Source organism: Caretta caretta, chromosome 1 (assembly GCF_965140235.1).
Source record: "Caretta caretta isolate rCarCar2 chromosome 1, rCarCar1.hap1, whole genome shotgun sequence".
Lineage (NCBI taxonomy): Eukaryota > Metazoa > Chordata > Testudines > Cheloniidae > Caretta > Caretta caretta.
Window position 1 is genome coordinate 348,635,546 of NC_134206.1, and position 27,912 is coordinate 348,663,457.

General features: G+C 45.1%; 2 protein-coding genes across 3 annotated transcripts in view; one reads left to right on the plus strand and one right to left on the minus strand.

Annotated features, from left to right (window-relative positions):
- The window catches only part of TASOR2 (transcription activation suppressor family member 2), a 76,074-nt gene extending 64,280 nt beyond the window's left edge, over nt 1-11,794 (plus strand). For both annotated transcript variants that reach the window (XM_075124570.1, XM_075124571.1), the window contains 3 exons: nt 3,356-3,537; nt 5,043-5,157; nt 11,041-11,794. In XM_075124570.1, the coding sequence (XP_074980671.1) occupies nt 3,356-3,537; nt 5,043-5,157; nt 11,041-11,044 (301 nt within the window). In that variant the 3' untranslated portion in view covers nt 11,045-11,794. The remainder of the gene's footprint in view (nt 1-3,355; nt 3,538-5,042; nt 5,158-11,040) is intronic.
- A 3,204-nt stretch (nt 11,795-14,998) lies between these two features.
- The window catches only part of GDI2 (GDP dissociation inhibitor 2), a 33,131-nt gene continuing 20,217 nt past the window's right edge, over nt 14,999-27,912 (minus strand). The window contains exons 4-11 of the mRNA XM_048836752.2: nt 26,275-26,409; nt 22,180-22,378; nt 21,558-21,689; nt 19,887-19,986; nt 18,236-18,407; nt 16,535-16,679; nt 16,058-16,112; nt 14,999-15,970 (exon numbers count right to left, since the gene is read on the minus strand). Of these exons, the coding sequence (XP_048692709.1) occupies nt 15,815-15,970; nt 16,058-16,112; nt 16,535-16,679; nt 18,236-18,407; nt 19,887-19,986; nt 21,558-21,689; nt 22,180-22,378; nt 26,275-26,409 (1,094 nt within the window). The 3' untranslated portion in view covers nt 14,999-15,814. The remainder of the gene's footprint in view (nt 15,971-16,057; nt 16,113-16,534; nt 16,680-18,235; nt 18,408-19,886; nt 19,987-21,557; nt 21,690-22,179; nt 22,379-26,274; nt 26,410-27,912) is intronic.

Here is a 27,912-nt window from a genome sequence, read left to right on the forward strand (position 1 = left end):
CATTAGGAAAAACTTCCTGTCAGATTTCAGAGTGGTAGCCATGTTAGTCTGTATCAGCAAAAAAACCGAGGAGTACTTGTGGCACCTTAGAGACTAACAAATTTATTTGAGCATAAGCTTTTGTGGGCCCAAACCCACTTCATTGGATGCATGCAGTAGAAAATACAGTAGGAAGATATATATATATATATACACACAGAGAACGTGAAAAAATGGGTGTTGCCATACCAACTGTAAGGAGACCAATTAATTAAGGTGGGCTATTATCAGCAGGAGAAAAAAAGCCTTTTGTAGTGATAATCAGGATGGCCCATTTCCAACTGTTGACAAGAAGGTGTGAGTAACAGTAGGGGGGAAAAATTAGCACGGAGAAATAGTTTTACTTTGCATACTGACCCAGTCTTTCTTCAAGCCTAATTGAATGGTGTCCAGTTTGCAAATTAATTCCAATTCTGCAGTCTCTTGTTGGAGTCTGTTTTTGAAGTTTTTTTGCTGGAGAATTGCAACTTTTAGGTCTGAAATTGAGTGACTGGGGAGGTTGAAGTGTTCTCCAACTGGTTTTTGAATGTTATAATTCTTGACGTCTGATTTGTGTCCATTTATTCTTTTGCGTAGAGATTGTCCAATTTGGCCAATGTACATGGCAGAGGAGCATTGTTGGCAACCTTGGTACATTGGCCAAACTGGACAATCTCTACACAAAAGAATAAAGAATAGCTCACCTTAATGAATTGGTACTCCTCGGTTTTCTAACTGTCAGGGTGGTTAAGCACTGGAACAAATTGCCCAGGGAGGTGGTGGAATCTCCATCATTGGAGATTTTTAAGAGCAGGTTAGACAAATACCTGCCAGGGATGGTCTAGATAATACTTAGTCCTGCCTTGAGTGCAGGGGACTGGAGCTCTCGAGGTCCCTTCCAGTCCTGCAATTCTGTGATTCTAAAGTAATGACAGCATTGGCTGGCTGGTTTCCCAGGGCTTGTCTACACAGTGCTGCAGTGTGGACTACAGAGGTGTCATTTCTAGAGCATTCTGCCCTATGTAGCCTCTGCTGGCACGAACTACAAGATCTCTCATTTGTGTTTCAAACAGGACTACATTAATGCACATTAAGTACCTTTAAGACCACGCCAGCAGGGTCTATGGAGAAGTCTGAGCACAATATGTTAGAGTGCTCCAGAAATCACACCCCCTTGTAGACCAGGCCCCATCAGATTCATTTAGCTTCCAGCCCTTCGTCAGTTGCATGAGTAATACATCCTGACATCACAATCTTCAGAAAGTCCAGTATGGACTGATCGGGCTAGTTAAGCATCTGAAACTTTGTCTTGGTCCCTTATTGGACTGATTAGAGGGTTTTAAGTTCTGCTCATGTTACTTTTTGTTTACCTGAGCAATTTTTTGTTAGACAAGGACCAGTTCCAGCAAGGTTATAATTAAAATCTGAAATCCAGACGATCTATAAATCAAGTAAAAGTTACAAAAAATCATCTGATCCAGGTCAGCAAAAAAGCTTCTTTAATCTGTTAACCTTGGGGAGTGTGAAAAAAGGCCTCAATCAGTGAAACCACACACACAACAGTGGTGAAAGAGATTATGCTTGCCAAGTCAAGCCCTCTGGAGTTAGAAAATGCCAGAATTAAGGTTGTTTGTGCATATTCATGATAGTCTTTAATTAAATGATCACATACTATCTTTCCACCGGACACCTGCCTCATTCAGTGCATATACGAACTGTGCAGCTACACTGAAAACAAAGGTGTGTTGTATAGGCAATTAAAAAGCTACTCATGTTGTACTGGACTTGTTGGCATGGGGCCAGATCCTGAAGTCCTTACTGTGCAAAACTCCCATTGAAATCATTGGGAGTGGTATCTGTGTAAGGACTTTAATATTTGGTTTATTGAGGGCTGTTTGGAGTGGGTTGTGGGTTTTCCAATTGATATTAAAAAGGAAATTATTAATTTTACAAATTTCCATTAAGCAGTTTCAGGTAAAGTGGGTTTGGCTGTACTATTATTAAACTGTCAGATCAGATTAGGCTCAGTGTAAGCTTTGTAAAGGCAGAGCTTTGCGAAAGCTAAAGGGACATTGTCAACCTGAACTCTAGTCAATTTTCAAAGAAAAATAGTTCCAAGTATTTTGTGGTCCTACATCAGCCACTAAGTTTCCAGAATAATGTTTGTGGCTTTGTGTTTTTTGAAACATTTTCCCGCTGGTTGCTGTGTGAAAGACTCACACGAACAATGACCGTGCCAGGAAAACCGTGAAACCAACTATTAGGAAGTACTGTCAAATGGACAAAGTTATATATGCTGGAAAAAACATCTGTCAGTCAGTCATTTTAGGTGCTACTTGTAAGACCCCTAAGTTTAAAAAAAAGTGATTTTTTTTTTAAAGCTAACAATGTCCATTTAATAGTATTGTTTCCATGGTTTTTTTAAATGAAAACCATTTGTTTGAACATTCCCCAGCTAGCAAGTGAGACAGAAAGTGAAACTTACTAGAATCAAAGGTGAAAACTGAGCAGTCTGTTTTCACTGCCCAAGCAGAGAGAAGTACTGAAAGGAAAATTGGTGAAAAGTAAATATAGTTTTAAAATTCCTTCACCTTCAGCAACCTAACGCGTGGATACAGGTCAGGAAATGCGATTTGTCATCGGACAGTACGTCCCTTTGAATGGCCTCTGGTGTCTCAGAAACTTTGGGCCTCTGACATCTGCACTGCAAAAAAACCAAACCAAAAGCCGGGGCAGCGAGTCTGGGTTTACGGACTCAAGCTTGCGCTCCAGTGCTAACCGTAGCCACGTAGACGTTCCCGCTCGGGCCCAGGTGGCTTTCAGAGCCTGGGCTCTTGCCCTAGTGGGAGCATCTGTGCTACTATTTTGAGTGCCGGAGCAGGAGACTCACTGCTGCAGCGTTTTATTTGCACTACGGACGTACCCTCGACGGCTCACTCTTCAGAATCTACCAGACGAGGCTCCTGCAGTGCGTAACATCTGTAGGTGTTAGCGACATAGATGGAACCATTACTTCAGTTAGACTCAAGCAGCCCTTCTCAAGCCCTGTACTGGTGCTGGTAACAAGCCACCCTGAGACCACCTAAGCAGTGGTCAGCGTTGGGAGCTCCCTTGGCAAACTTTCTTGCAAGGTGGCGGGGTGGGGGTGAGCCGTAGTGATCATTACTAATGTAATTGCATTGGCACAGGTTAAAAAGCAAACACATGTAGGGAGGAAAGTCAAGGGGAAAGAAACAAGTGTGTAGAACAAAGGCTTTAAATATTATCCATGATTATTCTGTCTGAACGTAAACCAGGACCATGATTCACGGTGTAAAACTTGTTTCTGTTCCAACAGGGTGGATTCTACTGCGCACAAAAAGAACTGGATACTGAAATCGTGCCAAGAAGCTAATACTGTTGAAGTTCTTCATTACCATCAGTGCGACTCCAAATCATGCACAAAATCTGAGCATCTGAAGTGCTTATTAAACTTGCAGGTTCAGCACATCAGTGCTAGGTTTGCTGTGTATCTCACAGGTGAGAACTGAGCTCAGGACACCACTAATGATTTGTCATACAGTAGCACCCTTTAGCCCTAGTTGGCATTGGGGCTTCATTGTGCTGGGTGCTTTACAATCGTAAAATAGTGTCTGCCCCCAAATTGTCCTTCGTTAGAACGTAAACAGACACGGTAGGTGGGCGTGAAACGCAGCATGAGGCAAGGGTAACAAAACAGGGACATCCGGTTGCACGTAGTTCTGGTGTCCCTAGCCTGTTTGCCAGAAGCTGGGAATGGGCGACAGGGGATGGGTCACTTGATGAGTCCCTGTTCTGTTCATTCCCTCGGGGGCACCTGGCACTGGCCACTGTTGGAAGACAGGACACTGGGCTAGATGGACCTTTGGTCTGACCCAGTATGGCCGTTCTTATGGATTCTATTAAACATTCCCTTTTGATGACAAACGGATTTTGACATGAATTATAATTGGTGAAAATAAAGAAAAGATTCCTTTGGGAGTTGAATGCTAATTAACTCAAAGCTGTGAGGCAAGCACCAGCAGTGTCCTCTGATCCTGATAAAGGGTTGGTGTCTATAGCATAGGGGATTAGAAGCACAGGCATCTTGTTGTCTTCCCAGCTTTGTTACTATCTGGCTTTTTCACTGGAAGGATGCACCTGACCTCTGGGCTTCCCTTCACCCTTCTTCAAAAGGAGCTGCTTGATGTGAAGATGCTTACCTGCCTTGCCGACATGCCCGCAGGCTCACTGTGTGCTCTGTGAGCTTTGCATAGATGAGAGTTTGCTTGTCAGCACAGAGCATTGTGGTTCCATGGACCCATCAGTCTAGGAGGGTAGAAAACAGATGGGTCCATGGAACAGGCATAGCTAATAACTCGGTGTTGCATGCTGTAGAGTTCCTTCCCTCGGATAATCTCACAGTGCTTTACAAGCGGTTAAGGAATTAAAGCGTAGAATAGCCTTGTGAAGTGACTGTGTTAATTGCTCTTTAGAGCTGGGGGAGCTGATGCACAGACGAGTGTCACACAAGGAGAGCAGAAATATGATCCGGGTCTCCCATTCCAGTGCTATCCTCGGTACTATTGTACTGGATTGCAAACTTCCAGTTGCTCAGTGCAAGTAATATTTTTTTTATCAGGCAAATAAAAGATTGTTTCGTTATCATTCGCCACAGTAAAGGGCAAGAGAATTTTCTGCCTGCGTTAGTAAATTTTTTGTGCCAATTTTTCAAGGCTATTTAATGCACTCATGTTTTTTTATATTTGATCATTTTATTATTGGCTGCTCAATAGATATTTACAAGGCACTTTCCATTAATCTGCTGAAATTTGCAAAACAGCAAATAATAATTGGAATCAGTCATTTCACCCAGGGAGATGAACCCACTCCACTCTGACACGAGGAAGAGAATACATGCTGGTTAGATGTGTCAGTTTGACAGTTACTTTAGGGTTTCCATAAGCAAAAAGGACTGTTTCATTTCATCAAGGGTATTCTTCTTCTTGCTGCTTTTCCATTTGCAGATAAGCCCAGTGTCAGCAGAGAGGTCTTTGAAAGCAAAGGGATCCTAGTCACTGATGTAAATAACTTCACTGGAACTGTGCAAAACGTGGTTGTCCCATTTCAAAGCAGCTATTGGTAAGAGCAAACGAGGGCTTACGATGCGAATCCCTCTATCAGAAAGTGCACTAACGCCCATGCTGGGAATTGTAGAAATGCAGAAGCAGCAAATCTAGTAACAGACTTCTCAATAATAGAGGGAATTTATCAGTGCTCTGTGGGGAGAGAGTGGAGTCCTGGAGTTTAGAATTACTCAGATGAGGCTGATCTAGCCTGTTCCACAGGGGGGCTATATAACATTATAGCTTATCACTGTTCTTTTCCTCCCAGTCACTTCAGGAGCTTGACTACTCAATGGCTCCCTCTGGTGCTTTTGGGAGAGGGAGTTACCTTTGTAGCTAAATCCTGTGTGTGTTGTGTCTAAGACCCAGGAGCTGGGATTCCTGAGTGCTGCTGTCTTTTGCACTAGTGCTTTGCATCAAGGGCTAGGGACCCACAGCCACCAATACATTAAATTGACACCCGTCAGGTATTCCTAGAGTGGTAGCTGCCTTCCAGCAGCTGAAAAAGGGAACAGCAGGGTCCAGAATGGGAATAAAGGAATCCTAGCGCTCCGGAATAGAATTCTTTAGGACATGGAACATGCTCACGTACCTGCCTTGGCATGTGCTCCCTATTGAATCCATTGCAGTTTTTTAAAGCGTTGAGGTCAAGGCAGAAAGGCAGCGCCTCTCCTACCCAGCCTGCATGTTTCCAGTGGTCAGCAGCGCCCGGGTATCTGTGCCTTCCTTCTCTCAAACTACTTCCCTCCGTCAGACAGTTGAGCATGTCAAAGGGCCGTGCCGTCTCTTGGACGGCGCACAAGTAAAATGGGTACAGTGGAGCTGTGTCCTCACACACTTCCGCTAGGCTCTTGTCGTCTTCCTGAGAATCCCAGCCTGCGCCCCTTGTTCTGCAACACTTTGCCACACCAGCCACCTGGCCCCCTACCTCTTCTGCACCCCGCTGCTCTCCTGCTCCTGCATCTGTTCCTCCCCTTGCCACCACTCCAGCTCCCACCCCTCCCCTCCCCCCCCCCCCGCCCACCACCAGGGCATGCCCTGCCTAATTGTCTTGCGGCCGCTGTCCACCTGATTGCCCCCGACTCCTCCCCCAATTTCAGAAAAGCTGTCAGAAGGGTTTCAGAGTAACAGCCGTGTTAGTCTGTATTCGCAAAAAGAAAAGGAGGACTTGTGGCACCTTAGAGACTAACCAATTTATCTGAGTATAAGCTTTTGTGAGCTACAGCTCACTTTATCGGATGCATACTGTGGAAACTGCAGAAGACATTATATACACAGAGACCATGAAACAATACCTCCTCCCACCCCACTCTCCTGCTGGTAATAGCTTATCTAAAGTGATCGCTCTCTTTACAATGTGTATGATAATCAAGGTGGGCCATTTCTAGCACAAATCCAGGTTTTCTCACCCTCCGCCCCCCCCCCCCCCCAAACTCACTCTCCTGCTGGTAATAGCCCATCCAAAGTGACCATTCTCTTTACAATGTGTATGATAATCAAGGTGGGCCATTTCCAGCACAAATCCAGGTTTTCTCACACCCCCCCCTCAAAAAACTACACACACAAACTCACTCTCCTGCTGGTAAAAAGAAAAGGAGTACTTGTGGCACCTTAGAGACTAACCAATTTATTTGAGCATAAGCTTTCGTGAGCTACAGCTAACATTACAAAAAGAAGGATTCTAGGTGGACTCCTCCTTAAGGTCGAAACAGCAGACTGGACTTCTACATAGAGTACTTCCGCCGATGTGCACGGGCTGAAATTGTGGAAAAGCAGCATCACTTGCCCCATAACCTCAGCCGTGCAGAACACAATGCCATCCACAGCCTCAGAAACAACTCTGACATCATAATCAAAAAGGCTGCAAAGGAGGTGCTGTTGTCATCATGAATAGGTCGGAATATGAACAAGAGGCTGCTCGACAGCTCTCCAACACCACTTTCTACAAGCCATTACCCTCTGATCCCACTGAGAGTTACCAAAAGCAACTACAGCATTTGCTTAAGAAACTTCCTGAAAAAGCACAAGATCAAATCTGCACAGACACACCCCTGGAACCCCGACCTGGGATATTCTATCTACTACCCAAGATCCATAAACCTGGAAATCCTGGGCGCCCCATCATCTCAGGCATTGGCACCCTGACAGCAGGATTGTCTGGCTATGTAGACTCCCTCCTCAGGCCCTACGCTACCAGCACTCCCAGCTACCTTCGAGACACCACTGACTTCCTGAGGAAACTTCAAACCATCGGTGATCTTCCTGATAACACCATCCTGGCTACTATGGATGTAGAAGCCCTCTACACCAACATTCCACACAAAGATGGACTACAAGCCGTCAAGAACACTATCCCCGATAATGTCACGGCTAACCTGGTGACTGAACTTCGTGACTTTGTCCTTACCCATAACTATTTTACATTTGGGGACAATGTATACCTTCAGATCAGCGGCACTGCTATGGGGTACCCGCATGGCCCCACAGTATGCCAACATTTTTATGGCTGATTTAGAACAACGCTTCCTCAGCTCTCGTCCCCTAACACCCGTACTCTACTTGCGCTATATTGATGACATCTTCATCATCTGGACCCATGGAAAAGAAGCCCTTGAGGAATTCCACCATGATTTCAACAATTTCCATCCCACCATCAACCTCAGCCTGGTCCAGTCCACACAAGAGATCCACTTCCTGGACACTACAGTGCTAATAAACAATGGTCACATAAACACCACCCTATACCGGAAACCTACTGACCGCTATTCCTACCCACATGCCTCCAGCTTTCACCCTGACCACACCACACGATCCATCGTCTACAGCCAAGCTCTGCGATACAACCGCATTTGCTCCAACCCCTCAGACAGAGACAAACACCTACAAGATCTCTATCAAGCATTCTTACAACTACAATACCCACCTGCGGAAGTGAAGAAACAGATTGACAGAGCCAGAAGAGTTCCCAGAAGTCACCTATTACAGGACAGGCCTAACAAAGAAAATAACAGAACGCCACTAGCCGTCACCTTCAGCCCCCAACTAAAACCCCTCCAACGCATTATTAAGGATCTACAGCCTATCCTGAAGGACGACCCATCACTCTCACAGATCTTGGGAGACAGGCCAGTCCTTGCCTACAGACAGCCCCACAACCTGAAGCAAATACTCACCAACAACCACATACCACACAACAGAACCACTAACCCAGGAACCTATCCTTGCAACAAAGCCCGTTGCCAACTGTGCCCACATATCTATTCAGGGGACACCATCACAGGGCCTAATAACATCAGCCACACTATCAGAGGCTCGTTCACCTGCACATCCACCAATGTGATCTATGCCATCATGTGCCAGCAATGCCCCTCTGCCATGTACATTGGTCAGACTGGACAGTCTCTACATAAAAGAATAAATGGACACAAATCAGATGTCAAGAATTATAACATTCATAAACCAGTCGGAGAACACTTCAATCTCTCTGGTCACGCAATTACAGACATGAAGGTCGCTATCTTACAACAAAAAAACTTCAAATCCAGACTCCAGAGAGAAACTGCTGAATTGGAATTCATTTGCAAATTGGATACTATTAATTTAGGCTTAAATAGAGACTGGGAGAGGCTAAGTCATTATGCAAGGTAGCCTATTTCCCCTTGTTTTTCCTACCCCCCCCCCCGACGTTCTGGTTAAACTTGGATTTATGCTGGAAATGGCCCACCTTGATTATCATACACATTGTAAGGAGAGTGGTCACTTTGGATGGGCTATTACCAGCAGGAGAGTGAGTTTGTGGGGGGGGGGGGGCGGAGGGTGAGAAAACCTGGATTTGTGCTGGAAATGGCCCAACTTGATTATAAGCTTATGCTCAAATAAACTGGTTAGTCTCTAAGGTGCCACAAGTCCTCCTGTTCTTTTTGCGAATACAGACTAACACGGCTGTTACTCTGAAACCTGTCATTGTAAGGAGAGCAATCACTTTAGATAAGCTATTACCAGCAGGAGAGTGGGGTGGGAGGAGGTATTGTTTCATGGTCTCTGTGTATATAAAGTCTTCTGCACTTTCCACAGTATGCATCCGATGAAGTGAGCTGTAGCTCACAAAAGCTCATGCTCAAATAAATTGGTTAGTCTCTAAGGTGCCACAAGTCCTCCTGTTCTTTCTGTCAGAAGGGGTTAATGATGAAAGAAGTCTGAAAGACCATGCAGCCAAAAGGCAGGCCCGTGTTAGCTTTCACCCTGCAGTTCCTGACGATTTCGGTGTGCACGTAACTCCTCAGGGCTTAGCTTCCCTGCTGTGCTAGCAAATGAACTCCTGGAGTTGGTGTAGCTCTGCTGAGCATGCTCCTTCTGCAGAGCAGCTGTCTTACTTGCTCCGGCAGGAGCAGCAGTCGAGCTTTAAACCAAGGCCCACTGCCCTTGGACAGACCAAGTAGCTCCCGCATAAAGCACCCTTTAGCATGAGCTAGAGATTGGCGTGGACAGGAGGCAGATTAGGGGTAACAACTCAAGCTAACACTGCAGCATAGATAAGCCCTTACAGCCCACCTTGTGTTAACATGCAGGTTGCTCGTGCACAGAGCAGTTTTTCTCAAGTTGTTTATCAGTGAGAACCATAGCTACAGTTCCCTATGCCCAGCGCCCACCCCCCAGAGAACCCTCCACAGAGGGGACCCGAAGGGGAGCCCTGAGAGGGGCGACTGGACAGCTGGAACCCTGCCGTGGGGAGCCAGGTACCTGGACTGGGGCCCTGCAGTGCGAAGCCAGGCACCTGGCAGCTAGACCCCGCTGCGGGGAGCCAGGCAGCGGGACCGAGACCATGCCATGCAGGACCGGGCAGCTGGCAGCCAGACCCCGTTGCACTGAGGCAGGCAGCCAAACCCAGACCCCAGGACCCTGTGGTGTGGGGCCAGGCAGCTAGACCCCAGGATCCCACCACATGGGGCCAAGCAGCTGGGACTCCTGCGCCAAGCCAGGAGTGCCAGAGGAGGGCCAGCAGCCAAGTCCCTAGGCACAGAGCCCCACCTAAAAGCTGGCACCCTGCAAACCTCTGGTTCCCAGCACCCTCCGCCGCCCCACAGCCCAAAGCCCCTGCCCATAGACCAGTCACCAGCCCCCTGCTGGCAGGAGCCCTCCCCTTATCAGACCAGAGCAGCAAATTTTTGAATTTTTTTTAGCACACAGCTGGGCCCTATTTGGGCCACATGCAGTCTGTGGGTTGAGAACTGCTGGCACAGACTTTCCAGGGATGAAGGGTTGTTATGGTAATTATGCAGTGGGGGGGTCAGCAGCCTACTCCCCTCTAGCTCAGCTGGGACAGCATGTGTGGAATAGGAACAGCCTCTCCCTTGACAGCAGGCAGCAGCCTCGCCTGAGCCCAGGTCTTGTTTTGCTGGCTGTGATGTTCAGGTTGGCAGGAATTGAGTGAGAGGGGGCTGTGCTGCACTGAATGAAGACCTGCAATCCAGCTCACCCTCGCCCCCCTCCCCTGAGCAGTGGAAGGAGAGGGAGGGAGCGGGGGTTGATGAAGCCAGCTCTACGGTGGCCAAGCAGACACACAAGCTGCACTCTCCTTTCTCCTGCGCTCACAAGGGGAAGAAGGGATGGGCTCAGAGCCTGTTGTTGGAAAGGAGGGAGCCTTGGGCAGGGGGGAGAATTGAGCAGACTTCCTGAAAATGTTTCCCCTAGTGAGACTCTGCTGGAGGTAACACCAGCTGGTAGTCAGTCATTCGACCAGATGCCTGGATGTTCTTCCAGTGACTCGGCCCCTATTTTGACAGCATAGCAATCCCCTGTGAACGTACAGAACATCCTGCCTGTCATACAGCATAGCGTGGGTAGCCAGTGCCATTTAAACAGCTACTAAAAACAATCTGGGAAACTTCATGTGTTACAGGTGATGAAATTCAAGGACAGCAGCGGTGGTTCCAGTAACAAAGAATGAAGCTTTTGTTAAAATAGTTTAGATAAAAGGTAACTTGTTCGGGTTCTGCTGTTACAGCCTAAAGCTCTAGGCGCAGAAGGCAGAGGTAGTAGATTTCCCTTTTTTAGTAGAATGTTAATTATTTAAGGATAGCCAATGAGTCTTAGAGGAACAGATGCACCCTACTCCAGCTGCATAGGAAGAGAACTATTTTAATGTATACAGTATTTTAAATTATTTGTTTTCTGAAGTTAGTACAGCTACATATGGAAACTAGGGGAAGTGCAGTTTACTTGAAGCTTAGGAGAGATGTTAGTCCATTTTAGGAAGTGCTTTTTATAAATGCGTGTTTATGTAAATAACATCCACAACATGCATGTGGTTTATGAGCAGCAGGAGTTTTGTACATTTTCAGCGTGTTCAAGATTACTCCAACTCACTAAGTCTGCAATTGGTTAATCAACACTACATTAAGTTCTCACTGGTTTTCTGATGGTACCATTTCCATTTGACTTGTGGGACTTCTGTTTTCCACTAGATGGAACTCTTGTAAATAGCAGAACGTCAGGCTTCTGGAACAAAAATCATATTTATGGTATTCTAAAAAAAAAATAGACTTTGAAAGGAAACTGCAGCAGTCACGTGACATTTGTAAGATACTTACAGTATCTACTGGGAAGTGTTTTGTAACTAATCATTTTTTTAAAATAAAGCAGACTAAAACAAAGCTGTCGTGTACAAGATGACTTTGTATAATGTTTGACAAATAAAACAAGACAATTCAAAGTCTCTGTGCATTGCTGTTGGTTTAGGACTTTACCAAAGCACTCAACCTTCCTCCCCTGTAAACTAGTGTAGCTTACCCCCGAATACAAATCCTTCTGGTGAACTGCATTGACAAACAGGGAGTTGGGCAGGAAAAGAGAAATTCCACATCCTTAGCAGGGCTGTAATGTTTATCTGCTGGCTTGTAGGTTGGCAGGATCAACGCTGGGGTGGGCTAAAGAACCTTGGCTCGGTCTAGAAGGGCCTTGGTGATAGGGAAGGTTCTGCGGTCGTAGAGGTATGCAGGATACGAAGCAGCTTGTGCTGTTGCTTTTACTTCCTTGAGAGGGAGTTTAAGTCTACAAAAACAGGACCCCTGGCCCTCTACCTAGAGCTGCCACTCACAGCACAAGTGAGGGAGAGCACATGTGCAGTCCAGCAGGCACTGGCTAAAGATCTCTGATCCCAGCTGCAGGGAGCACTACTGCACATATAGTGCCACAAGCATGGGGGAAACCACATCTTCAAGCTCAGTTACTGTACACCAGCAGTAACCTCTCCGGCATGTAGTCAGGGCCTGTGTTTCAAGGGGCTGCTGAAGAGATAACAGTAATAGGGCATTACTGGTTGCCACAAGCTAAAAGCCATGGCTGGTGGTTGGTTAAAGATTCCTCCACCACCCCACCCCTCAGTGGGCTTGTACGGAAATAGCAGTGCTTAGAGTTTGGCAATAATTCTAGGAAAGACTTGACTTTTCCCCCTACACTGGGCAATGGAGTGATCCTACCCTTCCCTGGGGTATTTAGCATCTTCAATGCAAGTTCACTCCTCTAGTCCTTTGTCATGTCAGGGTGTGACTGCCTACATGGCTATGGTTTTGGACAACTCAAATAGTTTGCAGAAGTCCATGAACCTCTCACATTTCATGATTAAAAAGGGTGCTAGAAGCAAGGGAGACTAAGTTGAGATGGAATCCAAAGCCTACATCTTTCTAGTAGTTGGCCAGGTAGGTACCCCACTTCATACCTTAAAAGATGAAGGATTTCATGAGGAAGATATTCATGGTATTGTAGGGTAGGGAGAAGAGAAAGCAAACACTACACTTGGATACTACTGATGTAGGCTTCCAGGGACATCCCCTACTCCTTCCCCATTTGGAAGGGGGGGGGGGGGGAGGAAGAGGAGAGCGCTAACCAGATATAGTTTAAGAAATAAGCCTCTTCACTTAAAGCCTCCAAGGAGGAGCCTGCAGCCAGACAGCACTTATGAAATAGGTTTCATGCCAAAACCACTAGCTGACAGCATGAAGGAAACAAGCTTCTTAGGCATGAGCAGGGAGTTCAGGGTTCTAACAACTCTGAAAACAGACTACAGTTCACTGTTTGAAGCTGCAAACTCAATGGATGGATAGCAACAGCACAGGAAAGAGTTTACTACAGTAACATTCCTTTTCCACCACCTACACCATGAGCTTTGAGAGGGAGACAGGTTAGTTCTGTTAGCTTACCTTTACACACTCCTCTGCTATTGCATAGGTGGCCAAATTTAGGGAAAGGCAAGATTTACTCCTCCCATAGCTTGATTGTCACCCAAGAGTAAGACCTGGCTCCAAAAGTAGTTGAATCAGACAAGAGATGAGACACTGGCTGCTGAAAGGTGAAGAGCATGGCCAGTACTGACAGCAATTAGCAGATGCATCCAAAAAGAAATCAGTCTACTGAGACTAAAACCAGCCTATTGGAGATAGCAACCACTAACTGAGGGGAGAGTTATGAAAGGGATAGTAAGAACTAACCAGTCATGCAAGTTCTCAAGGTGCATTAGTTCAAGTTAGAGACACTTCCTGCGAGTGTACATCTGGAAATGGCTCTTGCTCTACCAAGCACAATTCTTACTACCTATTAGGTACCAGAGGCTTCCAACTATACATAGATCTTCAGAGAAGCCCTGTCTTCAAAGAACAAGGCAAGTCATTCTATTCCTCGTTCACCTCCACCACATCAATGGAGTAACACCCACTTTTAGCACATTACTGGAATACTTGGAAACAGATTGGGAATGGAACAGACTGCCTGGTCCCTTGGTTTACAACTGAACACAGTTTTATTGTGGTGATGGTGTCAGGAACCATCATCATTTCTGCTTTTCCAAAAGCACTGCTGAGGCGTTTGAGGGGTACTGGTAAAACTGAGTATTTTATTCAAATTTAGCATGCAACAGTAGGGTAGCAAGGTAACATCCTTGTACTTCTGGTTCTGTTGTTCAGTTGGCCAGTCACTAATGCCATGTGTCACCCCACAAGCATGTTGGCTCACACTTAGGGCTGATAGGCGGCTTTTCACTGAGACAGTGGTGCTAGCTATCACTTCCTAACTTACACATCCACTGAGTGTTATGGTTCAGAGGCAATTTACCAAACCTAGGTCAGCAATTGCTTTACTACCTCCCATACAGGTTGAGTAGCAGCATAGCTTTAGTCCAACACGTTGAGCTGTACCCTGCAAAGCTTGTTCTGGTAAATGCAGGATTACTTTGTGTGAACACTGAAATGAGAAGTACTAACAGATCTGGTTAAAGTCTGAAGTACCCCCATCAAAAAGGGGACACCCATGAATCTTTAAAACAGCCACAGTTAGACTCGTTAATGGGCATCAAGTTAGACAGGAGTTTGAGGTCCAGAACCAAGGTGATGCTGTGCTATTTTCAACCGCAACAGTGGCACTTGAGGGGCAAATGAAAGTAGCTCCGATGAGATTGAATAGAGTCTAGGAATTTGGCTGCACACCAAGCTGTCAAACTTCCTGCTGAGAGAGTGAGGATAGGGCCAAGTAATGCTAGAAGTAAGGGCTCAAGTGTTTAGCCCAGGTGCTGCAGTGCACTCCTTGTATAGTGATTCATCTGGTCTATGCCCTTACTGCTGGTTAGCGGGGACAGACAGTGTCCATGAGATGGGCTTACAGCTTACATGGTCATCAACTGCTCTGAAAGTAAGTGCACAGCTGCTTTGAAAGTCAAGCCAAGGATGTTTAAATCCATGGTTTTTCCTTGTATTTGGATGGTTGAATTCCAAGGCACAGAAGCTTCACTCTGGCAGGCACGCATCTTTTAAGATCTTAAGCAGACGCTATTTGTACTAAGTGGAGTGAATCAGACCAGAGCAAAGGACTGGTTTCCAGAATTTGGCTTTACTTTGCAGTACAGAAATCATTTGAGCCTTTTCAAGAGACATCAGAAGCAGAGGCTCTGTCATATCAATACTGCAGTGCAGTTTGGTCCATCCAAAAAGCTACATGGGGTACAGAAAATACTTTCACATCATGCCTGCTTCGTAATTTGTTCTCTCAATTTTATTAGATTGACACACAAAGGAACCTTAGGCACAGTTGTCCCAACTGATGTAAACAGTTTTAGAAGCTTAAGGGTGGGTTAGGTTCTGTGCCTAAAACTATGCCAACATTTGCTGCTACAAGAGATGTGGGCTTTGTCCATAATACAACTTGCCACAAAGTTAAGATTGATGGGAAAGACTTTAGGGATGCTGTCCACAATAATGGAGTGCTCAGTTTAGCGTTTTCTTGGTATCAGGTCTGAATGGCATCTGTCAAATTCACGGACGCACCAGAAGCACATAATTGGGAAATGGGTTTACAAATGATTAAAAACAAAGGTCAATGAGTTATTTCAGTTTGCACCAAAGTCTAGGTCTGCAAAAAAAAGTTCAGTAGTCTGCTGTTTGCTTATAAGGTTAGTGAACAGTTAAATCAGTGTCAGTAATTAGCCAGATTCTGGACAGCAGCCCTGCTAGAATGAAATTAACACATGATACCCAAAAGGGGAGCATTTACCAGTGCAGTACTCTTCAGTCTCTCAGAGATGTGATTACAAAAGCAGGCCGTACAATATTGAGTTTCATACAGTGTTCATTAAAGTTCCTTATATTCATATTAGCCGATTTAATTTCTCCTAATTAGACATTACTTCATTACTGCTGCTCCTGCTCCCCATAGATATCATTTTTCTTGCGTTTCATCTCTTCAAAATCGAACTCTGATCCCATCATCCTCTTATAAATATCTTTGATGTCATCACACGTCGTCTCAAAGTGAGTGGTAGCATCGTAGGTACGAGAAATAAAGATCTGGAAAATAAGTTTTCAGGCTTAGTGTTTGGAGATTCTCCCCTTACATGGGCACACCAGTTTGATTGTTTGCCATTTCATACTAACCTGGCTTTTGGTTCCCAAGTCAGTTGGTGCAAACAGATCGCTGATGCTAACAAACCTATGAGAGAAGACATTTTTCAGAATGCTTAAATGTTCCCCAGCGCCTCAATGAAAGGTGAACGAATACAGGAGCCAGGTAATTTGCAATATGATCAAATGCCAAAGCCCTAGGGCAAGAAGCACACGTGAGGAGGTTTTGGTGCTAGGACAGAGCATTGGAGCAGTTGTCTTGGGGGTGAAGGAGTAGGCCGAGTAGGTATTCCAATGACAGATATATCCACTCCCATGGGAGTGGATGTATCTACGGGCCTTCCAGCCTCCCTCATCTGCCCCATGACCTCTCAAGATCAGAATACAACCAAAAGACACCCAGATCTGTCTGTGTGTGTGGCAAGTAATCGTTAACTAGTCCCCGGGCTAGTTTAGTAATCACGAATGCATATGAGCCGCTAGATTGCTGATGCAAGGTGGAAAGCTTACTTCTGTTCAATGGGCTCCAAGAGATCTAAGGCAGGTTTGATTTCTCTCTCTGGATCTCCTGTTTCCACAGTAGTGCTAACAATGGCTATGTACTTCCCTTGCGCTGCCACGTTGTGTGCAGAAGAGATCATGCAAACGTAGATATCTAGAAAAACATTACAGTAATGAGATTTCATCTACACCACATGCCAATTGAGAAGAGCTAGGGAGATGCTGGCAGTGACTTTGGATGTGAGCTGACTCACCCTTCCAGCTGCACACATAGCTGGGCCATGGGGATGTGCATTCACATTTCTGTTTCCCTCTTTTTCCTCCTAGAACTTGTTGCATTTGAACCTTGTCTGAGATCTAGTTTTTGTTTGTTGGGACAAGGATTTACATGTAATTCAGACCTCTACGTACATCAAGCCCTTGGCCTCAGCATACAGTGGGATTTTATATGAAAACCCCTAATTTCAAGGAGTTTACACACCCAGTATTGAGATCTCTGGCCACACAAACCCCCATCAGCTGATTGCACTAGGAACAGAATTCAGCCCTCTGCCTCCACTGCTTGAGTAAAGACAGACAGTAACTGACAGCAGTAAGAGAAGAGGTGGCCCTTCTCATCAGGCCAATCAACAGAGTTGCAAACTGGGCAGATCCAACCACTTCCAGTACCGGGCAGCTATTTATAAGCCAGTACATCACAACCCTTCAAGAAAGTGTCAGGCATAAAAGAGCGTTTCCAGATCCAAGCTGAATTAGAAGCAGCAAGTTTCACATTCTGGCTCATGCCCGTGCCCAGTATTGGACTGCAACCACTTGGATGCTTTGGATTCAGACAAGGGATTTGAGTACGAAAGGCCCCCTAGGTTTGGGGCCTAAATCAGTCTGAAATACAAACTTCACCTAAACCTTTTAGTTTCTCATGTAGCTCTACTGGCACTTGGTGCTTCAGATACAGAGGTCCCTGCCTAGATTATGGGAGGGCAGCAAGCAGCTCAAACTTGGGTCCATAAAGCACTTCGACATCTTATGCATGCTGGGGAGAGTGATGGGCTTTGCATGCCTAAATGATACCATTACCTGCAGAAACAGCCAACAGCTGTTTTCTTCAGGAACCAATCCTGCTTCCACAATGGAAAGGACTAGAAACTAGTGTGTGGGAGAAGGAGTCCAGGAATTACTGCCACATGATGCTGAGACAACACGGAACAAGCGTGGAGAGTGCACATTGCCTCAGACAGCAAAGCAGTGCAAAATTAGAGAGGAAGCTGAACTGAACACGAGTCAGGGATCTCAACTGCATAATGTACCCACTTCATTAAAGCTGAACATGTGCAGCCATGTTAGTATTCTTTTCCCCCCAGTAAGAAATACCATATTTGACAAGTGTGGGATCAGGAAGGGAGCTATACCAAGACACTGAGGACCCCAAGAAGCAGCACATGTGCAAGCCATTAAAAAGGAAGGTGAGCATGTTCTTTGGGAGGGTGGCTTCCTGAAGTGGTTTTTATTATGAATTGTTTAAATGTTTTCCTTGATGATTGATAAAGTTCTTTACTTCACAGAAGCTTAAGACTTTCATTTGGCCCAGTGGAGGCAAGTCCACTTAGTATGGATTTAATGAGCATGCCAACTTAAGTGCAGACAGTCTATAGCAACACCCACTTATGCACTGACATGCTAAGCATTTAACAGCCACTATTGCCCACACACCTGATTTCCGGTTGACCTGATTCTGTGGAATGATGATCTGGCAGGAATTGGCATCATTTGTGTTCTTGATTGGGTGGTTTAACATACAGATTACTCGAATCACTAGGCCAACTTTTGTTACACGATCTGGGACGTAACTGGGATCACAGATGAGTTGTTTGCAGCGAGCAACCTGCCAAGGATGGACAAAGTACAAACTTAAATTCCTCAACTGGAAGAAAAGTTTTCCCAGATGTTCTCAAGCACAGAGTAGCCTCTTAGCATCTCTAGTCAGAACTGATGAGATGCACTGCTGCTGACCAGCAACAAAAACAAAACTATTTTAGATTTAGTTCCGTGAGGTGGTTGTTTCTAGTAGATTAGCCTGACAGTTTAGTGCAGTATCAGATTTTCACAGCAGAGAAGTAAATGCTTAGAGCAATGAAGCCTCCAGTATTATGAAACATTCCATTTAGGAGCTATTTTCCTTGTGTCATAGGTTTGTATTCCACCTTCAGCAGATCTGGATTTTCCACCATCAGCTCTAGACCATAGTTTTGTACATGTCGTCATCAATACAAGTCATTATCTGCAACTTTACAAGCAGACACTTATATTTTTCTACACTTTTGAGCTATATGCATGAACTATTGAAAGGTTAGAAGTTAATACATGCTGCAAAGTTTGGTTTCCTTAATCCAGATGTTTATTAAGTGTAACTTTGCATTTATATTGTGCAATCTTATGGATGTATCAATAGTAAGAATGTAGGGACATTGAACAAGAATTGCCCCATCAGCATCAGAGGGATTAAGGTTATAAATGCATGTGTCCAGTCAGTGAGGCCATCTGGAGATTTGGAAACAGAATGTGAGCACAAGTTAGATATTTGCTATATACAGCATCCATCATTTGTAGAGTTTTATTTGGATTCATCCTGGTATGAACAACTGTGCCTTTTTTTCATGATTTGAAGATTAAGAGGCATCTGTATTATAGAGCTGGTTAGCAAGTGAGAAATTCAACTCGCCCTGTAAAACTGCAAGCAAACCGGCAGATGAGTAAAGTGTATTTAGAGCTTCCATCAGATATGGGCAAGTAGATTTTCTGCTTGGGCTGGCAAATTCTGATAGTTGTGCAAGGCTGATTTAATTGTGTATCTGGGGAAACAGTAAGAAAATTCAGTGCCAGAAATATACAAGCAACTAATGCATCTTAAGGACAAGTCAAGGACAGGCAGAGTCAATTGTATGTTTAGGTTAGATGCACTGACAGCTGCAAGGAAAGGTGTCTCGTTTTGATTGAACGGTCTCCTCAGCTTTCAAGGAAAACAACAATCCTGACATACATCCAGAGTTAAGGTTTAGGATAAAATCCCTCTGAAGTTATTTTCTAAGTCTACTTCAAGTAACATAGGACATTCACCCGTTTAGATTTTCTTACTGTCTTTTTACCACATCACTCTGGTGGCACAGCTTTGGGAGCTTAAAAGCAATCTTAAGATTGAATCAAAAATCCCAATGAGTTTACAATCTGATGGCTCAACCTAGTTTGTGCATGTACCAAACCAAGCCTGAGTTACTCAGACTCTACACTTGCTTTTGTGTTAATGCCGACTGAGGAGGTCTCGAACAGCAAATATCTGAGAAAATAATCCAAAGCATTACTGTACCTCTCCTTCAGATTTCACACCAATGACTTTGCCATTTTCTATCACAATCTCTTCAATTGGCTTGTTCAGCATGTAGGTGCCTCCGTAAATAGCACTTAGCCTACAAGAGTAAGGATGCTTTAGCATAATGAAGCCTCATGTTTGCTACAGCCTTCTTATAGCACATTGTTCATTTACTCTGCCTTAGCAGGCAGCTGCATACACTGGAGGCGACTGAGCTTCTGGTAACAGTTTCCTGGTCTCCGGAAAGAGTCAGAGCCAGGAGGGTTTGAAGAAAAATCCCCTTCACCCCCACCCCACCTCGCCCAGTGAACACATGCCCTGCCCAAGTCTAGGTAACTTGGACTATTCCTCAGTAGGCCATTTAAATGGTCCGTGAACCTTTAGTTTGGAGTCAGAAGTGTCTTATTCCTGTAACTCAAGAATCTGGGGTCATAGTTTTACTGCCTAGGATACCACTAAGAATATAGTTCAGTAACTTAGATACTTGCTCCCAAATATCCATTTTACAATTAACTTTTAAGAGCAGTTGCAGTTCTAACCAAGACAGGCATCTTATTGTAGCAACTGCTTATTTCAAATATTAAGAGGAGAGGCCAATATGTGGTAACTTAAGCAACAAGTTTTGAAATTGCATGGGAATTACTGAAAGCAGAGACTCAACACGTCCAGTCACTACTTACTTCTTTGATTAAGAGTCAAGGACTGTCAGCTTAAGGCCAAAGGAGGAGGCTGGAGTGAACTATCAAGACACCAGCCAATACTTGGGACTAGTCAAAGCCGTTATTTACATCTGCTGACTGGTGTAAATCAGCTACTTGATGGCCAAGTAACTCAAATAGGCTTCAAGCCACTAATAACTCCAAGATCTGCAGCATTCAGGCAACTGTTCTGTGGTGGAAAAGCCAAGTCTATTCAAAAAAGCTGGATACTGTTTCAGCTTTAAGATTTGGACTTTGAACAAATTCTACTCGGCTTATACAGATCTCCCTGTGTCAGAGAAAGGTTTAGTAATTCTGAAAACCAGCCAGCAGGCCTCAGTTATGAAGAAGCTGGAGTGTGATTCCACATAAAACACTGGCACATTTAAAGTAGAAATGCTAGTCACTGCATTTTACTGTAGTTTCCAGTTTTTTTTTTAAAAAAAAAGAAAAAAAAACCAAGACCCACACCTCCCAAAGGCAGCTTAGTCAGTTTCTGTAGTATTTCAGATGCCCTGCTAACTGCTAAGTTAAGCCAATATTAACAACCTCTGCTTTAGCTCACCTCTGACACTAAACAATTAGCATAGACCATGGCTCAACTCTGCAGAAAAGTTTAGTTTGAAAGGGGAAGGTCTTTCAAGTCAGTTTAGTTAACCTGGGGCCAAAGAACTAAATATGTGACCCACTAGACACTTCACCCCCTGAGAAACACCTGGCCCCCATCCACACTGCTTATTCAAGTACCATCCTGCCCTCCTGCAGAAGCACTGCCCTTCCCAGCTCCTGGCTGATGCTGCCCATCCCACACAGTGGGATTTACCTAGAGACAAGAGGGAAGCTAAAGAAAATGCTGTTTAATAGTTAAAAGGTTCTCAGCAGAGTCTGTGCATTAGATTCAAACAGAATCCTCAAATACACTTGACGCATTTGAGACAAGTTATTCACACCACCACAACCCAGTCCTCACCTTGCAAATCCCTGGGGCAGCTCTCCAAGGCCATAGAGGGGATAAAGATATGGGCTTTTACCATATCTAGCCAGAGACTCGCTGTAAAGTTTAATCCTGTTGATTGTTTCTTGGCATGGCTGATCTAGGTAGCTGCAAAAAGAGAATCAAGACTGTAAAATGCATGTGGTGAAATGAGTTGCGATTTACTCAGACCCAAGATGGCCTTGGATTAGGTTGTGCTTTAAGAATTCACATTCACCCCCCCCCCCCCATGAAGATATGCTCCCCATGCTTCCCCCGACTCCACTGCTTCCCCTTAAAGGCTTATCCTTCAGAAGAGCTCTCAGTCAGGCTGAAAGGGAAGAGAACACTTTATTCAGTGTACAATTGGAGAACTCATTTAGGCTCTAAGTACCTCTGGAGGATATTTCTGCTTGTGAAAGAAACCCAATCAGTACTGAAGACCCAGCGTTTAAAGGCTCCATTCCAACAAGCAGCACTCAAGGATGCTGCATGAGATTTACTTCAAGAAAGGTACATTTGTGGCTAATGGACATGGTCCATTACTCTGAAGGATTATCTCCCAACTCACTGGCCACTAGCTTACTTTGGGAAAAGCCAGTGAATAGCAAACACTTACTCATCAGTTCTGTAGAGTGCAAGGGCATGGCCTGTGAAGTCTATGACATCTTGGCCCAGGTCAAACTTTTTATACACCTCTCTCATGGTGGTCTTCTTGGGATCAACACCTTCAAAAGTCCGGGGGTCATTTTCATCAAAGTTGGCAACACACACTAAGAATTTCCTGAATCGGCGTTTCTCAAACAAGCCCATTAAACCTACAACACCAAAAGAATGGGTCAGATCAGAGGTTAGAAGTGAGGAATGAGTTACTTTGAAGGTCCTTTCAAAGTAAGCTTTCCTCCAGTTCCATGGCAAAGACCATGGAGTATTACAACAGAGATGAAAGGCTTTGTTTAACCCTAGACAGCAAAAGTTTACACTTTAATCTTTCCCTAAGGTACCCCTAAGTTAACTGTGCCCGAGTATGAAGTAACCATTCAGGCTACAGAGGCCAAAAATCCAGCTAAGCATGGAAAACCAGTTTGCTTAATACTGGCAGCTGCCATAGTAACTGACTATTAAGAGCTTGGAAGATGTGCCAGACACTACCCAGAGGCAGGAAGAATGACAGCCACACCCAGAGAGTTCAGAGACAACCTACATGTGGCCTGGCTTCCACCACTTCCAGTCACTGGAAGAGGGGAGGGAACTGACCCTGACCATGGTCAGTGAGCTTTTCTGGATCAGCCTCAGACTAGCAGAAGTCTGTGTTAAGCTCTATTACCCTCTAGCTAAGGGAGAAGGAGCTCTCCCCCTATCCAATTCATTGGGAACCAGACACCCTCTTCCACAGCATTTGGCTCCTCCCCAAAAGGCTAGCAACTGCCTATGTCGTTGCCAGCTTTCCTCAAATTGAAGACATGAAGCAGACATGATCATTCCACTGCTGTTCTAAGCAAAAGGTAATCACTGTCAACAGATAGCAATGCTGAACTAGACTGAGCAGCTGCAGATTTAGGCAGACATTTCATTGGTTGCTTTCAGTTCACGTTTGAGAATTCTTTACAACAACTTTAAGGAACTTAATGGCTTAGTTCCCCATACTTGCCAGAGTTGGCTATGTAATGCTGGTCCGTGTAAACAACTGTAGCAACTACATGGATAGGACAGCAAGTGGGAGAGTCTTGCCCCATGATATATTATTCAGGTGTGTTCCACAACAGAAATGCACAAGGACCCTCTATATGATTAGAAGTTACTAGACGGTCACTTTTTTTGCAATGGGTACAAAAGGAACTAAAAGGGCTACCTAAATAACTCTTCCTCAGTTTATGCATCTTGCCTGCTTAATGTCATTTAAGAGTGAGTGCAGGTCTACATTACAAAGTTAGGTCAACCCAGCTACCTCGTTTGGGGGTGAGAAAAAACTCCTCAGAGATGAAGTTAAGCCACCTAAGCCCCAGTGTTCACACTGTCAGGTCAACAGAAGAGTTCTTCCCTGGACCTAGCTACTGCCTCTTGGAGAGATGCATGTACTACAGCAGTGCAAGACCACTCCCAGTGCTGAAGTGTCTACACTAAAGTGCTCCAGCTATGCCATTTCTAGTGTACACATACCTAAAGACTCTAAAGTGCCGAGAGATGGCATTGCTACTGAGCAAGAAGTCAAATACACCAATTTCCTGGAGTCTCAGGATTTTACATGTCAGTGAACCTGAAAAAGTTAAATAGGAACTTGAAGCAGGGGAATGCCACAGAAAACTTATAGAAGGCCAATTAATCAGAACAAGAGACTAGCCACAAAGGGCTGATTTGACAGGGTCACTAAGGGATACAGTTTTGCCTCTGGACCTGTTCTCTCTGGTTTCCTAACAGCCAGGTCTGCTACTGACAAGAGGTCTCCCCTGTATCATGCATGATATGTGCATCTGGAGCGCACATGCAGCGTCCTCCGTGGCACATTCAGAGCCTCCCCCAGCTTGTCGTCAGGAAGGGTATTTCTGCACCTGTGAAAGATTCTGGGCTGTCTTGTTCCTCTGGAGAGGGTATTACTAGAGCCCTGCATGGATACAAAAATTTGTATCCACATCCGATCCACATAAATCGTCTACAGATATTGCAGATTTGCAGGGCTCTACTGACAGCTCCACAGGTCACCACACAACAGTGACACAGGGCTTTGCCAAACTCCCAACCACCGCCCACTTCTCCCCAGAGACCTCCCACAGCACACTCATGCTTCCTTCTCCGCTACTGGGGGGGAGCCTACATCCTGGGCCCTCATGTGCAGCACCACCCTCCCAATGAGGGGTTTGGACACCGCCATGCAGCAGCAGCAGCTCTAACACACAGTGTGCTTGACTCACTGCACAGGAGTGCACGGTCACACTCCCTTCTGGGAGTAGTATTTTATCACCTCCGTCTGAACAAACTGGAGAGACTACAACTCCCAGAATGCCCAGCACGCAATTGCTGCAGTGTGATTCAGAGAGTGGAGCTGCAGCCCCAGGGCTGGGTGACCGTCACTCTGTTCTGGTGAGTGTGCTGCAGAGCCCTGCGCGGATACAAAATTTGTATCTGCATTGGAGCTGTGGTCAGCAAAAATGGTCTGTGGATATCTTTGGATTTTCCAGGCTCTAGGTATTATCTAGTACCCCAATTTTAATATTTGGAGCAGTGTTGGGAGTGCCTGACTTTGTCTTAGGCCATCCTAAAAAGCTGCACTGGACTGTGAATAATCACCAGCATACTACTTGGAGACAAAACTGTTCAGTCATTAGCCTTAACTGTTGCTAGCGGATTCCTAGTTTGTAGTAAAGGAATGAGAAAGTTCAGGTTTGCCAGGTGAAAAGTTATTTAACACATTCATATGAGGAGGAGAATTTTAACAGTTTGCCTACAAGATAAGCAAGCATCTTTGTTCACAGTGAAGAAACTTGGAGATGGAAAGATTACAGCTACAAGGTAATAAGTCTATGGCAGAGTTTGGTCTGCTAGTCCTGTACTACAGGAGACCTTCTAGAGAGACCATCCCTCAGAGACCCAATAGGGGGCAGAGCATGTCAGACCCAGACTGAATATGTGGCATTATGACTTGGTGCATGAGGTTACACCACCACTCAAATTTGTTCCAGAGAGTCTTCAGTCAGGATCAGGTGGGGAGAAGGGATCAGAACAGGATGAGCATGGGTCCTAGTTCCCCAGGAGGCTCACCTTGCTCGGGTTCTGTGCAAAGCATCGCCCCCTGCATTTAGCCCTACTGACACTGGCCTCACACTTCACCCCAGATGTACTTCTGCCTCTGTCAGAGGATGTGAGCCAGGCCTGCTGAGCAGCAGCAGCTCTTGTGCACCCTGAGGGCTGCCCCTTCTATAGCTACCCGGCTGTGCCAAGAGATAGGCTCAGTGAGGCCAGGTCTTGTGCCTTCTGCAGGGAGCAGGGCTAGGACAGTGATCCTGGCAGTGCCAGCCCCCCAGAGGGGCTTTGCCTCCCCCACCCCAGTTATGGCAGAATGGGGGGTATGCAGCCCCTGATGGAGGGTAACAGGCCCTACTGCCAACTCAACAGTTAATGAGTTACAAAACTGAAATTTAGGTCCTGCACCTGCCTGCAGCCACCTCTGGCTGAAAGGCACTTCTACACACACCTGCATTTGCCTATCATGGAAGGGCTGTGGATCAAATCTGAATGGCACTGCAACCCCACATACCAGACAGCATCCTTATAGCTACTATAAGGGGGAGGAGCTCCAAGCAAAAAAAAAAAGAAAAAAAAAAGAGTACTAAGGTGGGGTGCAATTCAAAGAAGGTTGAGAATCTATCAGCCACACTGACCACATCTGGTGTTTCCAAATGAGAAATCTATTTCTTGCTGCAAAGTGAGCAGCTGAGGATGATTACTGTACTCAAGCATAGAATGCGCTATTGGAACAGATCACATTATAAACACCATTACTAATGCATATCATTACCTTGACACATTAATCAAATCTTGTTACCCTTTTCTATAGTGTGGTTGCAGATGAACACATCCAGGAACGAGTCCCAGTTCATCCGAGACCCACGATGACCTTGGTACAACTCAAGTCACAGGAAATGTCAAATAATTAAGCTTACAGCTATGACCTCTCAGAAGGACACAAGCAATAGTACAACAAAGTATAACAGCTTACTGGATGCCAGGGCTTCTGACTCAGTGGAAGGAACTTTGTAGATTTTTCCTCCCCTGTAGACAAAGCTTCCTTCAGTCACTTTGAAGTCTAGGTAGCGAGTGACTTCTGTGTAAAGCAGCATCTTTACCAACTGACCTGCAATTAAGAAGTTTCAACAGAAAAGTCAGCCCGCAGTCTGCAGCCAGGTGATCATTTACTCTGTGTATGAAGGACAGATGACTGTTTGTCTTTTTGCAGGGCCCCCATTATGACTGAAGTGTGCTTTTGCAGTTTAGGATGAGCTCCTGCAATGCTAGGAGCACTGCTCTGCCATAGCATTCCCACAGATTAGCACACACAAGGTAGAGGTTGCACAAATTATAGAGATTTATGAAAATGTTGACATTCTATTAGTTTTAGCCAGCTTACAGCTGTTTAACAACTTCCTTGGATACAAATTATGCACACTAAAGCATTGGTAAGTATACAAGAATATTACAACCACTGTCCCCACTCTGTTAGTATCCCTGTCATTTATCATGGAGCCTGCTACACGTAGCAACGTTTAGACTTAAGTTTCAACTTTGTAAATAATGTTACATAGAATAGACTGTAGTAGCAGGGACAGGAGCTCTTGTCCATAAGAGCAGAGTATTAGTCAAGTTAAACAAAGAAGCTGTTGTATGCAGTTGTAGGGTGGTCCCCTGCCCCTGTCCCTCCTGCTTCAGACCCCATGAATACATCCCTGGCAGGAAAGAACATACTACTATCTAGCTCAGCGGTAGGCAGCCTATGGCACGTGTGCCGAATGCGGAACACAAGCTGATTTTCAGTGGCACATCCTGGACCCCAGTCGGCTGGCATACCAGTCCCCGGCCCACTGGCCCCAGCCTGGGGCAGTGAGGGGGGCAGACAAGGGCACGAGGGGGCACAGCTCAGCACCCCCACCCTTAAAAATTGTTCTAGCACCATTGTACTGGGATATTTTTAAGTCCTGGTCTGTTGCTTTGACATCACTATCGTGCCACATGGAACAGCGCACTGTGTTTGATGTTGAGACTAGAATGTACATGCAAGAACTGGAATCAGAATTTTCTGACCGATTTCAAGATTTCCAGCAATTTGGCCCAATGCTTTCTTTTCTAATTAAACCTGAAAAGTTCAATTAAAATGACTTGGATTTGTCTGTATTTCAGTGGATGGGTGTTGAAGATTCCGAAATGCAGCTCATTCAGTTAAAAAGGTCAGAATTGTGGGCATCAAAGTTTGGAGATCTGCGGAGTGCACTTGAAGCTACCAAGAGAGATCACAGGGCCTCTATTCTGACCTGCTGGACATCCCTGCCAGTGAAATTTAACAGTTTGAAGAAAATTGTGTTTGCAGTGCTTTCAGCATTTGGATCCACGTGCCTGTGTGAACAGGTATTTTCACATATGAAATCTGTCCCTCTCGGAGCCGGTTAACAACTGATCACTCAGAAGCCTGTGCAGCTTAAAGTATCCAAATATGTGCCAGACATTGGAAAACTCAACAAGGAAAAGCAAGGGCAAGGATCACACTAAACTGATATTATCTGCATTTTAATTTAATTTTAAATGAAGCTTCTTAAACATTTTAAAAACCTTATATAAAACTAAACTATTGTTGTATTTAAAGAAA